Source organism: Amphiura filiformis, chromosome 1, assembly GCF_039555335.1.
Source record: "Amphiura filiformis chromosome 1, Afil_fr2py, whole genome shotgun sequence".
NCBI lineage: Eukaryota > Metazoa > Echinodermata > Ophiuroidea > Amphilepidida > Amphiuridae > Amphiura > Amphiura filiformis.
In genome coordinates this window covers 55,226,536-55,243,051 of record NC_092628.1, presented here as the reverse complement: position 1 = coordinate 55,243,051, position 16,516 = coordinate 55,226,536, and the positions used below count along the sequence as shown (strand labels likewise).

The window sequence follows — 16,516 nt, the reverse complement described above, 5'->3', positions numbered from 1 at the left end:
GAAATCAGGGTGGAATTTAAACGTTGATACAACGTTGAAATTTCAACCTGATTTCAACCAACTTTCAATGCCAAAATTAAGGAAGTTGAAGTCAGGTTGAAGTCTATTAATACAATGTGATTTCAACGTGATTTCGACGTCGAAATTTCAACGTGATTTCAACGTCAGGTGTGTCCACTGGGCGCACCAATATTGTTGTAAAACTCAATATAAAAGCTTAGTGCGCTGTCTACATCTATACCTATATATTTTTTTTAAATGATATACCTTACACTGCGCGATACCGCAGCATCAAGTGCGCAATATTGGGTCATGGTTAGGCAAACAAGTTTATCATCATTTATTGATAAAAACAGCCAAGCGATATTGAACCACGATATACCTTTGATCATACCTTTGTTTATATATTTTACCAGATCTTGTTGATATTTGTAAATATTTACAATCCCCGTCCAACCCATGATCCGACCATTTACTCACCACATATCCGTATCTACACATTCATTTTGTTTGTTTTTATCCTTCCGTCGTTTTATCTTTTCAGTTTCTGTTTCCGTAACCGTATCCGTTTTTGTAAGTCATTGTTATTCTGAAGTGGTAGTCTCCCAGGTGTGACCAATCTTTTATTCTAGCCTTTTGTTAGTTACTGAAAATTTGAAGCTCGTGAATTTCAGTTTTCGTTTTGGTAAGTTATATTGATTTTTGACATAAAACCTTGATATGTGCGGTTGGGTGCTAATCTAGACAAAAGAAGAGTCTAAATTTTACGGTCCTAAATTCGCGGTAAATTGTAAGGCTTCAATTGACTTGTGTTTGGTGTATATGCACTTACGCCTAGACGTAAGTGGATCGTAAAAATAGTCTTGCATTGAAATATATACTAACCATGTTGCCAAGTTATAAGCAAAACTCTTTCATATTGGCGATGAAACGAGCGTCTGAAATAGTCAAATATCTCCCAATGAGGAGCGTACAAGTGGTGATTTGGTAATCATGTTTTATATTGAAAGGCAATACAAAAGAATTGCATTGGAGCAAAGATAATGTATTCTATTCATTCGTACCAATGGCAAGCTAATCTGATAATTGGTTTGGCCTATATGCAAGACTCGGGTTTATTTTAAATGTTTATTTTTGCAGAGCTAATTTTAAGTCATGGATCATACTGATAAATTTCGCAAGGGAGGGGGAGGGAGTGAGGGAGGGAGATACTTGAGACTGAACAAGTGAGAGTGGGAGGGGGTGAGGAAGAAAGAGAGGAGAAGGAGAGACGGAAAGACTAGAAAGAGAAAGCTCGAGAGGAGAGAGTAGGGACCGGGGAGGGAGTAGGAGCCTGATCATGGGGGGGGGCAGGAGGAAGCAAAATAGGGAGATATACATTGATACGAGGGAAGGGCGACATATTGGCCCTGCACAAGTGCATTGGGGCGCGACAGGCTCATACGCGGGCCTTTTGTGATTTAAGGGCTTATTTTCAACGTTTTTACAGAAAAAAAAAGTGGACATTATCATTTGGATTGGCATGCATTTTGTCAAATTAATATAGATCAATTTAGCAATGCAAAGACGAGAGGGCGCTGGACCATTAAAAACATCGGTCTTGTCTATCCCGCTTTTATTGACATAGACATCTTCCTCTATTGAAATAAGCTGATTGGTACTTAAGTTAACAATGAAGTCAGATTACAGTAAACTTACTGAATCACTTACTGAACAATAGACTTACGGAAACTGAAAAGATAAAAAGACCCCTTAGTACAGGTATAATAATGTATCCTACATGTACGTCACATGTTTTGAAGTGTTCAGAATTTAAGGAGTGCAATGTTTTGGGAAAGTGTGGCTATCAATATAGGCATCATTTAGGTGTCAAAACCGTAGAAAATCAGAAAAATATGTATGTTTGACAGGACCTCCAACATGAAACATCAAAAAGTATATCATTAGGTTGAAGGGACCACGAATATGAAACATTACAAACCTTAATTAATGACTGTTTCATTGTAAATGCAAATAAATAAGTGTTTAGGGTATTTTGGAAGCCCGGAAAAATACTTGTTTATGGTCATTTTTGAAGAAGAAAAAAAACATGCATGAGCAATATCCACCTCGAAAAACAAGTGCGCCCGGACAAAAATATATTCACTGTAATAAAAAAAAAATAGACACGAATTGCTTGTAGGAAGAATTTCATTTATTTTTCAAAACTGTCACTAAAATCATTACAAAACTGTTAATACATCAAGTTATTTAGCAATTCAAGTACACTAGCTGCAAACTAAAATATGAAATATATTAATACCAAGTAAGTGAATGTGAAATTTACATACAACCCATGCTGAAGTTAAAGAGAGAGAGACAAGACCTATCTCTTTCCATATTCTTGCACCTAGCAGGATCTATTTTATTGATGTGTCTCGCTTCTCTCCGTAGGTTTCGGACTCGTATTTTCTTTAAAAGATAACTTATGAAGTATACGTTTGTTTTCATTCTTTGATACATCAAACTGTTCTAACTTCTCAAAAATTAAACAATGGTACTTGACATATTTGCCATAAAAATTACACGCATTTGACGCCCCAAACGGATTCTAACACTGTACAGCCTGTCTCAAAAAAAGTTGTGCAAGTGAAAAGCGCCTTATTTGGCAATTAAAATACCGTTGTGACATGATGCTTACATCAACGTCAAGGGCGGTGTCTTAGCTCTCAAATGCCGTTTGCTCTGTTTACGAAAGGGTAAAATCACAATTGTTCCATTTTACTATGGAAGAGGGCTGTACATGTAAATCAAAATAGCAGCAAGTTTATCAAGAGTTCCTTCGTGAAATCAAAAGAATGCATCAATTTACACAACAATACAAAATTGTTTTTACTGTTTTAACTGTTATATCATGATACAGGCATAATGATTCTCTTCTTCCACTTAAAACAGATTAAAAGGTAAATAAATATTTCACATTCTGCTGTAACATTAAATACACGTGCATGCCAATGATTTTATCATGGTAAATACTGTTTTCTTTGTCACTCAAGACATGTTAAAAGACAAACAAATATTGCACACTTATATTGGTTAATAAACGCGTATTACTTGTTGGGAGAGAAATTAGACAAAATAATGCACGCTCGTTGAGGCTAATATGTCTAATGCACGGGCCCCGAAAGGGGTGCATTAGACGCATCAACATCAGCTATCATTGATTTACATGTACAGCCCTCTTCCCTAGTAAAAGTGGCATAATTGTGATTATACCCTTTCGTTGTTAACTAAACACATCTCGAGATTAAAACAAGAAAATTGAACAGAACAAACGGCATTTCAGAGCTAAGTCTGCACCCTTGACGTTGATGTAAGCATCATTTCACAACGGGTTTTTTAATTGCCTAAGAGGGCGCTTTTTACTTGCACAATGGTTTGGGGCTTTTTTTTCAGTATGACTTCGTCATAACACCACGACGCTGGGCGAATATAATGCCATAAGAAGTAACCAAATTCTTTTGTGTCATTGTTTTCAGCTCTGTTTCATTTGTTTCCTTTTGTGAAGATTATCACTCATCCAGATAGTAACTAATGTTGATATTAGAACTGTAATAAGTCTATAACTGGAAATACATTTATGAGTGGGAAATTTCACATCCTATCCTGCACGCATCATCACTACCACATATTAATGACCAGCTCCGAAACCTAAAACAGCGCCTCCAGCGTTCCAACAGGAAGCACACCAAACGTCCTCGTTTAACATAATTTTAAGTACCCAATATTTCTTTGGATTTGATTGTTTGTTTAACAATATTGATTCGGAGTGAAAACTAAATTTTTTGTCCCATTCCTCTCGGTATGCCGAAAAATTTCCCCCTCCCTATTTCCTTTTTAGAGCGCTTTATTTAAAAGGTACACCGTATGCTTATAATGATATCCATACCTAATACAGACACAGACTGCTTCATAGGTACGTTCATCTGGAACACCAACTACCTGTTTCGATGTGAAATGTTAACCAGATATAATAAGTTAGTCCCGCCATCATCATTGTGTTTTCGACGCCCGGCACTTTATGTTTAACACGATTTACAGGGAAATTGTGTCCACGAGAAAGGCTTCATCATGTTCATGGGCCGTCATTTCAGACATTATCGTATTTTCAAACTAACATTTTACACACTAATAGTGCCAAAATAGTGCCAAAATAGTCCACCAAATGGCTTCAATTGGGCCTTCATTTTGCAAACGTTTCTCACTTCTCAGGGGGCACATCCCCCTTCAAACACACCCTGCGTCGCGTAAGCGCGACACGATGCCCACTTCACGCTTTGTTTTAAATATATTCTTAGAACAGACACCCACCTGATATTAGCCCCCCGTGAAACTACCTTGTTGCTTAAATACCAAACGCTTTTCGCTCAGTGATAGAGTAATAAATTCAACTTTAGTGTAGCGAGGACCATAAGTATATAATAGCTTATTGTCCTGATTGTGCTAAGCAAATATCGGATACATATCCGGTTGTGTTTATATTGAATGTAGACAATTATATACGGATCGGATATCAATCACACGTCGACGGTAACAGGACTGGCGTGGCAATGGTGCTGGAAGTATAAGCGTCATAAAAACTTTGTTTGTTTGTTTGTTTGTTTGGCTCCCCTCTCCCCACCTATGTAATCTCCTTCCCCCGCCTCAACCACCTCCCCCACTCGATATCTCCTCCACCCTAAACACTATTCAACTCCGCTCTCAAGCTCTCCTCTCCCCGACATCCAATGCCCTCTCCCCTTTGTTTCTCTTTCTCCTCCCCTTACCCCCAATCACCCCTCCCCACACACACCCCCACACACATTCTTTCCCGTCTCTCTCCCGTCTCTTTCTTCTCATTTCTTTCGAGTAATAAATAACTGGAATAAAAGCCAATTTAAACCAGCCTATATTGGAAGTCATATGTGACTCCTCGCCACAACTGAGCCCGGATGTCGCCAGTGCCACTATTGAGATATGCTCCATCGAACTTAACAATAAACAATAGGAAAGAAAGGATTTATTGACTGTTTTATTGATTTTTTATTTTTTTAATGTCAAGTACTATAGACATGATATACATCATTTTAAAGCTAATTTCAAGCAGAATATTTTGGTTGAATATCTCAAAATGATGATTGGCGACATCCGGGCTCAGTTGTGGCGAGGAGTCACATATAGCTTTCTATCGATCCTGCTGCATGTGATATGCACATAAATAGAGTAGTGTACAATTGTGTATGTATCACTCTAGTGTATATTCTTTTGTAATATCGGTGGAAATATTTCGATGGTCCATATTTTTTCACAGAGAAATAAGCCTAGGCATATTTCGAAAACTAAATCACTTGTTCGACTTCTCTGCTCGTGAATATTGCTCTGCGAATTCTAAAAACTTCTTTTGTATAATTTGATCAAGGTAACATCAAACCTGATTTCCCGAGGTCACACGATTATGTAACAAACTGAAACGAAAACTTTCTACAAGTTTTATTAAGTTTTAACAAATGGTACAGACAAAGGTATCGGTGATGATGTCACTCAAGAGCTTAAGCAGGATAATAGGAAACCACGTGATCAAAATCAAAACTAATACCAAAACTTATTACTAGAAACGACCGATTATCTCATTACATCGGGTGTCCGCCAAGGATCAATTTTAGGCCCACCGTTGTTTGCTTTATTTACAGCCGACGTAAGTTCAAAAAAGGAATAAGTTCAAAAACATGTATTATTCCGGCAGAATCATGCTGTATTTCTGTGGATCCAATCAGAAGCTGTGGTCATCAAGGTCTGTGACAATCTACTGACAGTATGCTTTTGGAGAAACGTTATGATGATGACGATGTTACCAAGTGCAGTATACCTGATGCTATCTCAGCCATCTTCTTTCTGTGAAACTGTTATATAAAAATAAATAAACAAGGTTGATAGTGTCACTTCAACCTGGTTAATGAAGACTCTGCACGGCTGTGATCACAATAATTGTGTTGACTATTTCTCAACAAAAAGAGTGGTCGTTCATTTTCCCAGAACGTCATTATGCGGTTGTTTTGGAAATAGGTTAATTCCTTTTTATTAAAAACATTTGATCATTTTGATTCATTGGTACAATATGTGTTTTTAGACACCCCAATTAATTAACTGCCATAAAATTGATGCATTAAACGTTATAGGCACATGACCCAACAGAGGTATTCCGGTTACCAGAAACCTTGATAATGATCACTGAAATCGCTGGGTTTTGTTTAAAGTCATCTCTGTTAGTCGTGTGGACCCATTTTAATTATTGTAATACCTTTCCAGTATAAGTAGTTGGGAACGATTCCATAAAGAGAACATACCGTGGTGTCAAGAATGATGATACCTGGAAAAAGGAATAACATGCATTAAAATGGAGTTAAGGTCATATAAAATAATGCTAAATACTCTTCATAAGACACGGATTAATGACAATCTATGCAGATAAACCAGTTTACAACATTACCTTGTTTTCACAGAACCGCTTTACATCCTTTTCTGAAAGCTGCGTTCCTGACTCTACTCTGTAAAACGAAAGCCGAGGAAGTGGAATCATGAGAAAAATTGGGCAGGGAGCATTTATTTAGGAAGTATTATCTTCAACTGGTGGAGGTAACAGTTACATACTGTAATGCAGGATTGTGAACATGATTACGTAGAAAAATATTTAGATTGACGCATAGACGGTCCGACCATTTTAATGTACAGACTTTCCGACCATTTTAATTGTTATTATTATTTATTATCTTTGCTGACACCATTTATTAAACATACATTTACATTTATTCCAGTGATTTTAAAGCTTTAAAGACAATACATACCTAATGCACGCGCACACCGCTTCATTGGTACGTTCATCTGGAACACCAACTACCTGTTTCGGCACAAATATGATTTTTCGATGTGAAATAAAATAAAATTGTATTTGTTTTCATCTCTTATCACATAGTGCAATGAAAATAGAATACATAAGCATACATTGAATAATTGGGCGATGTGAATGTCATCAAAGACAGTAGGCCTGAGGATGAATGCGACAAAACATAACGAGTAGTTCCTATCATCAAGATGGTGTTCATGTTTTATTTGAGGGAATTAAAATGTGATCACAATATACGAGGGTCTTTCAAAAAGTTCTACCTCCACTCTTATAAATTTGGTTATGTAAGTTATCATGGTTATATCTTTGTCAAATTTGGCATGAATATATATTGGAATGTACAATTGTCTAGATGCCCTCTCAAACAAAATCAGATTTGATATACCGTAAAACATTTAAATGAAAATATTCGTGTATCCCACTTACAAGATAAGCTCGATATACAAGTGTTATGATTATGCTAACATATTTTAACTAAAACAATATCAAAATTCAAGATAACCAGTTATAAAAATTCATTTTATCTTTAAAATCTTATCCCTGCTAGCTAAAAGTTTGAAAATATCCCAAACCGGGAGTATAACACATTTATTCCATCATTCTATTGCTTACCATCACGCCAGCAATACTTGGATGTTCAAGGAGAACATCTTCTAAATCGAAAGGAGTAACATTAATTCCCTCAATGATCATAGAGTCCTGAAAGAATCAGATAGCATTGCGTCAGTGTATACAATATCCTGTAAGAATACATCACATGTCTCGACAATAATATTATAACAGGGTCGTCCACTGCAGATTATGAAATGACTTCTGTACAAATTCGTTATGTTGTAGGAATTCATTATTTTTTTTATTATAATAACTGCATTTTTATTTTTCGACAAGTTTCTACAGGTTCATGAATTCATAACCACTTTAACAGTGACATAAAGATGTAAAAAGTAAAAAAAAAAAATGGCAGTGACACTTTTAAGTAACTTACATAATTCGTTTTATAATGAAAATCGACAAATTTCCTAACCAACACAAATAATACTATATATAAACATCACAATTATATGATGAGGGTAATTTAGAAAGAAACACAAATCTTACGGTTTTTCTTCCAATAATTCTTATGTATCCTTCCTCGTCCATGATTGCTATGTCACTGAAAGACAAAAATTGATTGAACATGTTGAGTGTTATGTTGTTGTGCAATTCTGAAAAGTGGTCTTCTTACTCCCGGCGAACAATAAACACCAGCAAATTTTCTCCTTTGTTCATTTACGCGGGAATGTAGTACTAGTACGAACCTTTCTAAATTGTGTAGGTATTGCGTGAAAGAAGTATTTTGCAGCGTGAATGTAAACTAATAGCTTCAGAATTATTTCTCGCAATTGGGTGCTTTTTCAGACCAATAAAAGAGAGGGATGTTTTTGTTGTTTTCTTGATCGTTTGCCGATAACACGGTAATGTGGTATGACCCTTTTTTTAGTAGAGTTGCTTGAACTAAAATGCGTAGACCATTTGTGCAGATTTGTTTTATGATATTCTGTACAAGAAAAATTACGCGGGACATGGTTGCAGATCGAAAATATAGTTCAATTCCGTCTATTCTATATCAAGAATATGAAATGTAATACATGGAATGTTTGTACTTATTGCACCTACCCCGTGTGCAGCCATCCATTGTCGTCTTTGGCTTGTTTAGTTTTCTCTTCATCTCCCCAGTAATATAGAAATATGCCATATCCCCTGAAATGAATTTCACCTGCCGTGTTCACTGGCACTATCTCTCCATTTTCATCTATAATTTTTGCCTAGTTATTAAAGAAAAGCAAAATAGCTTGTTAGCTCGCTGTTTTAATTCTTCAAAACCATCTGCACATGAATTGACGTTTAAATACAGCATATACAAAACAGTAGTGCGGTTTCTTCAAACAACATGTACACAGAGTTGATAGACCAACAGCTCAATACACCATAGAATTTGCACATCAACATGTTATGTTATATTGGATGGAGTTTTAACCTTTACGCACAAATATTTCACTTAGGTGAGTTCTCGACGATTCTGTCTTTTTCGAACTCTTTTACAAACTTAATGTGCCAGGAAATCAGGAAATCAGGAAATTCCCGTAGCATGTTGTCAATAGATTATTTGAGTAGGGCAAAGTACACAGATCAAGATGCCTTTTGTATGAAGCAAATTGGACATACGGTTTTCATTACACCTCAATTTATAGTTTCTTTGTATTTTATTGCTTTTAGATACATAAAATAATTAATGTATTTTAAAAACCGTATGTCCGCATGCTTAGAATACGTCCATAATACCTCTAATACCACTTTAATGACATCAATGAAGCTCAGTGACACATATTTGCCCTTATGCAATGTGACGGAAATTATGAAAGTGAAAATCTCAAAATCAATCCACATCCCTTTAAAGGCTTTTGGATTGTTCCTGTACCTCATGTCCGCCGATACAACGATAATGCCCGGATTGAATCCTCTTGGGATCGTCTGTTGGGTGATGCAGTAAAGGATCTAACATCTCAGTGAGTCCGTATCCCAGCTGTTAATGACGGAAGATCAATGTATAAGAAGAAACGTAAAAGAAAATGCAAGCGGCACCTATTAATCTAATTTATTAAGATCACTTTGGTCACTCAAAGAGCTAAAGGTATTATCTTGAGTGGCTCTGGTATGCCATCTAAGAAAATGCGAGCGAGAAATTGGCGGGCAGCATACACTCGACATATTAACACCGACACATCGAACCGCAGCGACTGTATTTGATACATGATACAATACTTGTGTAGTGGATTAATTTCTGATTAGAGGAATTTTAGCAAAAAATTGATGAATTGGTGAATATGTTTTGATGGTCGCGCATGATCGTCGGTTTTTGTTTTGTTTATTTGTGTTTATTTTTGTTGATAAATCGCCCTGAAAAGGTCTATGGGGAGAACGTAATGAACGTTCTTGATGATAATAGAAATGCTAAAGTGCTGTATTTTAAGAATATTACGTACCAAACTCATCTTGCATATCTTTTTAGATTTTTCCAGTAAAGATGGGGGAATGATGCTTCCACCTGACACAACTGGGAAATAAGTTTATAACAATGCTAACATTAAACAATATCATATCGTCATCTTGATATTCAACACCAACTTCGTCATCATTATCATCACAGTCGAGTCGTCGTTCTCAAAATCATTTTCATTGTCATATATTTTGGCAGCATAGTTGTCAAAATCGAACTATTTTCAAGATTGCACTATTTTACGCCAACGTTTACTACAACAACACCATGCATCAGTGTTCTATTTCACTGAAGAGTTACGACGCTTCCTAAGATTGCTAAGTACTGTAACACATCATAAAGCCCCGGGTCGAAGCCAATAGAACCTAGTGCGGTTCGCGACGTCAGCAAGAAAACTGACGATCATGAAACGTCAATACGATGAAATTCAAATTTCATCAACTTGTTGACACGATTATAAAAGCATTGCAAAGATTACCCTTTTTTCACATCCATACATGCATTTTAAAGGTATGTCCACTTTGTTTGTTTTCATCATGTTTTGATTAAGTAGCTATATTGCAATACTTATGCGTGATCCAAATGCGAAAAATATACCCCTCCCAAAACAAAAATCTCAGAAGGGAAACCGACATCGATAGTAATTCACAGTTCAATTTATCGTCTATTTTGAACATCAACGTATTTTTTCGCGAACCAGACTGCTAACATCGATTAAATATTACCGCAACTGTTAATCCATTAAAATAGGTCACAGTAGAGTGGTCAGTCACAGTAGAGTGACTTTGCATTGGTTTAACTGGCGCTCGCGTTGAAGTGAGCGTGGCATGGCGTAGACAAACTCAACTAGTCAGTTACAAGAAACTTTTCATTCGTCTTTTTACTCACAGTGTCTCATACAAAATTTGTATGTCCGTACTTACTTAACTGCATCTGTGAGAAATCCAATGAATCAAGGTAGGGAAGATTCACCAAATCATGCATGTGATGAATTAACATCACAGTATTAGTGACCCTATAACAAAACACATGGGTATATATTGTTAACACTAAGTCTTGACCGGATATTATTTCAAGCATTTGAAGAAATAAAGACGCTCAATCTAACGGGTCGATGACAGATTTAAGATATCTTGAAAATCATCTTGAAAATGTGCAAACGTAAAATAAATACTTAGGCGTGTCGGAGCCTTCAGAATTTTGTTAATTTGGTAATTTTGCTTAAATAATACAGTTTATTTCAGGCTGTCTGTCTGAATTGCTTTTTTTATAGCCTCTAAACATCTTGCTTGTCAATCCTGTTATTTTGTTGTGAGAAGGTCCTCCACACGGCTATTCAATCATTAATTGCATTTTCTTACTTTTCCTCATGGAATGCCATCGCCATCAAATCCTTGTCATAATTTGGTCCCACCACAACCACCGTATTTCCATTGGCTATTGGTATCACAGCGCCGATTTGAGCACTTATGCCTGACAAATGCATTATTAATGCATACTTTGTCTCCTGATACATGTAGATACAAAAAGTGTAAACATGACTTTAAGATTTTGTTACATACACGTTTAGCTCATATAATTCGTTCACGTGTGCATATTGCTTGTGTGACGGGGTGTTTTGGTAGGGCTGGTGTAAGTGGAGTGGGTATATTAGTAATTTTGCAAAGTTACACAAAGTTGCGCAAAATTGTTCAAAGTTGCTCAAAATTGTTCAAAGTTGCACAAAATTGTTCAAAGTTGCACAACATTTTTCAAAGTTGCGCAAAATTGTTCAAAGTTGCACGAAAGGTCCTCAAAGTTGAATAAAGTTGCGCAAAGTTGTACAAAATTTACAAAGTTGCACAAAAGTTGCATAAAGTTGTGCAAAGTTACTTAATGCAAAGTTGCACCAAAATGTCAAAAATCTGGCAAATGTCAACTTTGAGCAGTTTTGCACAATTTTGCGCATCTTTTTGGACAACTTTGTATAACGTCCCCTGTGATATGGGCCTATAAGGGTGTGTGTGCGGTTGTGGGTATGTCTATAATTTGTATACGTCGAATCGCCTTACCCATGCCTGTACGTAACCTTTAACATTACCACGATAAACATTTCCATTTTCATGTACGAATTCTAAGAGAGAGTGACTTGAGTGGGTAACGGCTTTAGGTGTTCCTGTACTACCCTGCAAGAAAACATGATTTGTGAATAAGTTTGTAAATAGTGAATAGTCTGTGTTTGCAATTCAGACAACTATAAAATGACAAGCAAGTTGAGACCAATTTCGTTGAAATCGGAGCATTTTTTATTTTTGGCCCCTGTGTGGCCAAAAAACTGACCAATTCCCAAGATTTGACCTTTTTGCTTAACTCAATAACGGTATGTCGCAGGTAGGTCAAACTATACTTTTTTCTGAATCATTGCAGTGAGAGGAATAATTTGGTGTGCTTGTTAACTTTGAAAATTGACCACTGTGTTGACCTTTAACCTTGAATATGGCCGAAGTGCCGGTAATTTATTTTGTGTTAACATCTTGAATGTGTCAATACACACATTCCGTATCATTTTCAAGGAATTCTGTGCATGACACCGTAGCCAGATAAATTTTGTGCTCGTCTCAAAAATACCTTACCCACGATCTCAAGGAATCCAGAAAACTTGATTTATATCAGGAGAGGGTCCAGGATTCCAAAAATGTTCAGGCTACCTGTAAAGGGGGTGAAAGGCTGCAAATCCGAATAGGCTGAAAGTATAAACTTTTTGCAGATTTGCCGCGGGAAGAACCCAAACATTTACAATCTTAAAGAAAATATATTCTTAAAGAAATATATACACTTACTAAAAAATTGACAGCCTTAAGGGTTTTTTCTGTTCATTGTCTAGGTTACTTGCTTACCGAGGTGAACATGATAACAGCAGGAGCGTCCATGTCCATCTCATCACATATCTTGGAAACCGTGTCTTTGCAAGCTGATGAACGTTCTTGATGAATTAGATCATCTAAGTTATAAACGCCACTGTAATGAGAACTAGGTTTAAGTAGTGCATGGAAGTAAAAGACAAGTCTTCCACTTCATTGGTTTTTGTAAATGCCAGAGTATTTAGTCTGTTTCTCCGCTGTCATTGTCGGTTTCTTTCTTTATAATGTGTTATCGCTGCGGAAGAAGATGCTGTGGAAAATTTGTGGTGCTGGTGGTAGTGGTGGTGTGGGATTATTTGTTTTGGTGGTGATTGCGGCGGCGGTGGCGGTGCGTGGTGGTTGCGGCGATGGTTGGTGGTGATGGCGGTGGCGATCGTTATGGTGGTGATGGAGAATTCATCGTTATCATATCGTTTTAATATCAGCAGTCTTCATGACTTTTGTATCAAGACATACCAGTTGCAATGGACATACCTTTTTCCCCGTTGTTGAGCACCACCAATTGCTACAAATGTAAGTTCTGGCAAGCTGTCAAGAGCAGAATAAAGATTAAATTACTATTAAGTCCTGTACGTCTAAAACGAAAAGATGATTACAAGAGTATTAAATGTATCCACCTTTGAGATTTCAGTTTGTCTGCTTGGCAGGAACGAAGTTCAGGTATGATCTCACAGACGCTATCATACACGTTGTCTGGTGACCGTGTTAGTACCAGCGCTTTACATCCAATCTGTAAAATACAAACAAACAAACAAACAAATAAATCGAGAACAAACAAACAATACCATTATTCATAACTTCATTTGTGTTTACTATGTTAGATATTCAAGTAAAGTTTTACAGTTTGAATATTAAGATCAGCTTAGCAAAGGTAATAAAATCATAATATTAGATTACCTTTTGCAGAATCTTCCTTTGTATAGTTACTGGAAAATCCAAACGGATGTGTACCTAGCATAATAGAATAAATGTATGTTAGTAAAATATTGGATAAATCTCACATCGACTGTTCAGTACATAGGCTATAATGCACTGGACATATCGAGAAAACAAACATCAAAATTAATAAACAACAAACCGCGGATTTACAGAAAAGCAAGTATTATACACAGAATTAGGTGGTTGAAATCATTTTGTATCAATTATTGTCTCAATTTGAAAACACCATTGACAAAACATTGATAGATTTTTACTGACTAACATGGTTCCAATATCATGCCAAATTAGCTTACCAATATTATACCAAGCTGCATACAAGCGACGTAAGTTACCAACCATTCATAATGGTTGCCACCCCATACTCCCAATCTATCACCAGTGCTCAATCCCAGAGACAAAAAAGATGCTGCTAGTTGTTGGCTCTTGAGAAAGAGAAAAAGAAATAGTTAATGTTTGGTGTATTGGATAAAGTGTAGGGACATAGCCAGCTTTCTTGGTCAGGGAGGGGGTTGGTAAATTTCGGGGGCACAGACAAAAAATTGTAGTTGTACATGTCTTTGAGCTTCCAAAAAAGGTTTTACTGGGATGATGTGCGAGCGTAGCGGGCAAAAAACGGGGTTTTTTTTGCCCCTGATCGGGATGAAAGGGGCTTTATTGTGATAATAATTGTGACAAATATTTTGTATTTTACAATATTTTGGCCCACGATCGAGTTTAATTTTGGTGGAAAAGGGCCTTGTACCTTTTCTTTTCTTTTGCCGTCCAGATTTTCTCTTTCATTTTTTGTCAGGGGGCACTCTGCCGCCTCCACCCCCGCTGGCTACGCTAATGGACTGGTAAAGTGCTTAGAATGAATCATGGATCATCATGCAGTTATTGTTAACTACATGTATGCACACAACACAGGGGCACTCACATAGGTAATTGACCCGTAGTAGCGCTGTGCTGTGGGTATACGAGATGAACTAGTTAGCGTCATATATCAACAAGTATAAAAGCTCTGATTTTAGTACTTGCTCTATGTTTCAATTACTTATTCTTTTCAAAATATCTGAATTTTTAATCCGGTCTATCATCTTATCCAAACTCCCGTGTTAATCCAATGCACATTTTGCTTCACCGGGCCACCCTGATCTGGTCGCGTTTGGAAGATAAGTGCCACCAAACCGTAATAGGTACAAATTTAGTACTTTCTGTCAATCAAGTATGGTTTATTTTCTACATGTCAATCTTTAAATTATTAGCATAGTCCTTATAATAACGGTGGAGCGCCTTGATGAGTAAATGATAGCAAACCAGTGAAAAATCCCCAAAACTCAGTCAGTGGAGCTCCACCCGTACATGTCAATAGCGTCATTATCGATTGGATTAGTCGACCGTAGCGGACAATTCGATCGCTCATTGGATTAATATTATCACGTGGTACGAAATGTGCATTGGACAATCGATTACTATAATGGTTTAGTACTGCATATTTCGGTTTAATCTTCACTAAGCGGGTTTATGTCTGAAAAGGTCACGGTGAATTTGCCGTGGACAAAACTGCACTATGTACGGTTACTTATAATCCGGCACACCCCCACATACATAACAATGGGAAATCCATATACCTTATTCATCACATTACGGTACTTTTTGTTATGTTTGTTATGTGCGAGTCAAAATATGAACTACATTTTAACTCCTACCTCCTCCCTCACTTGCTGAAATGTTTTCCTCTCTTTATCCGCATAGAACACATACATCTCTTTGTCAGGATATTTGTCGGCCATCAGATAGAATTGTTGTCCAAGAGATCTGCCTAGGAATGGGGTGGCACGGCATGGTGAGTGATAGTAACTTCTGGTTAGTAGTGTCGTCATATTATTCCACTGCCAGAAAGCATGTTACAAATATTTTTGTAGTGTTGTTTTCATACAAAACGTTTTAAAACGTTTTCATGACTTTTATATAACCCAACATTTAACGCTATTAAATCGTTTTTACCAAAACCAAAAACTCAAAATATAACCTGTATAAAACGTTTTGAAAACATTTTGTGTGTGCTGGGTTGTAGCCGACTCTAGCAATATGCACTTTATGTGATTGTACGGTTAAAATCATGTTTCTTACCTTGCGAAGTTGCAGTACGTGCATCGGTAATATAAAACCTAGAATGAAGATGTTACGTATGATAGTGTTTCTAACACAGTTTGTGTTATATTATACATGTATTACCAAATTAGGCTTAAAGCAAGAGCCACCGAGCAGTAATCATACGGATAGTACGGATCTTTCGTATGTTAGTCTCATATACGGATAGGTACGTACATATCCATTCGCGACAATAAAATCATTATAGTAGCATTATCAGGTTAATGTCAATATTCCATAGAACGATATTTGTCTGACCTTGACCAGTCCGATAGATGAACCCATGCGCTAGTTTGAGGACGGTACACGGGAGACGCTATTTTGTGACTCTTGAAGCCATTATTGTAACATTTCCATAAAATTATTAGTTTTTACTGTCAGATATGTCCCCTTTTAATTTGAGCCGAACAACTGAGGTAAAGTAAAGAAAATTGGAATTTACCACCAACGCTTCGGTACGGTCCTTTGATTTGTGCATGACCGTCGCACAAGCCATGTAGCGTACTGTGTTATGAACAATATTCGATTAATATTTCCATCGTAAATAATTGAACGACGGTACTTGCGCTTTATCACCTAAAGTAGGGA

At 36.8% G+C, this 16,516-nt stretch overlaps 1 protein-coding gene across 1 annotated transcript; it reads right to left on the bottom strand.

The window, feature by feature from the left end:
• Positions 1-5,849: 5,849 nt before the first annotated feature.
• Positions 5,850-15,657, bottom strand: LOC140161766 (medium-chain acyl-CoA ligase ACSF2, mitochondrial-like). The gene is made up of 15 exons (XM_072185065.1): positions 15,484-15,657; positions 14,089-14,217; positions 13,474-13,586; positions 13,331-13,384; positions 12,833-12,965; positions 12,008-12,121; positions 11,318-11,463; positions 10,880-10,971; positions 9,943-10,013; positions 9,378-9,482; positions 8,576-8,724; positions 8,018-8,072; positions 7,532-7,618; positions 6,317-6,385; positions 5,850-5,918 (listed from the first exon to the last, which is right to left on the bottom strand). The coding sequence occupies exons 1-15, from the start codon at positions 15,655-15,657 to the stop codon at positions 5,850-5,852; spliced, it is 1,560 nt and encodes a 519-aa protein (XP_072041166.1).
• Positions 15,658-16,516: the final 859 nt, after the last annotated feature.

What these genes read in the sequence shown, in the direction of transcription:
- LOC140161766 (XM_072185065.1), bottom strand. Translation starts at nt 15,657, where the DNA reads ATGACGACACTACTAACCAGAAGTTACTATCACTCACCATGCCGTGCC. An exon ending in TGCAGCTTGGTATAATATTG is followed by an intron (nt 13,587 to 14,088) that starts GTAAGCTAATTT and finishes TGTATTTTACAG; the next exon opens with ATTGGATGTAAAGCGCTGGT. An exon ending in AGATATGCAAGATGAGTTTG is followed by an intron (nt 9,483 to 9,942) that starts GTACGTAATATT and finishes CGTCATTAACAG; the next exon opens with CTGGGATACGGACTCACTGA.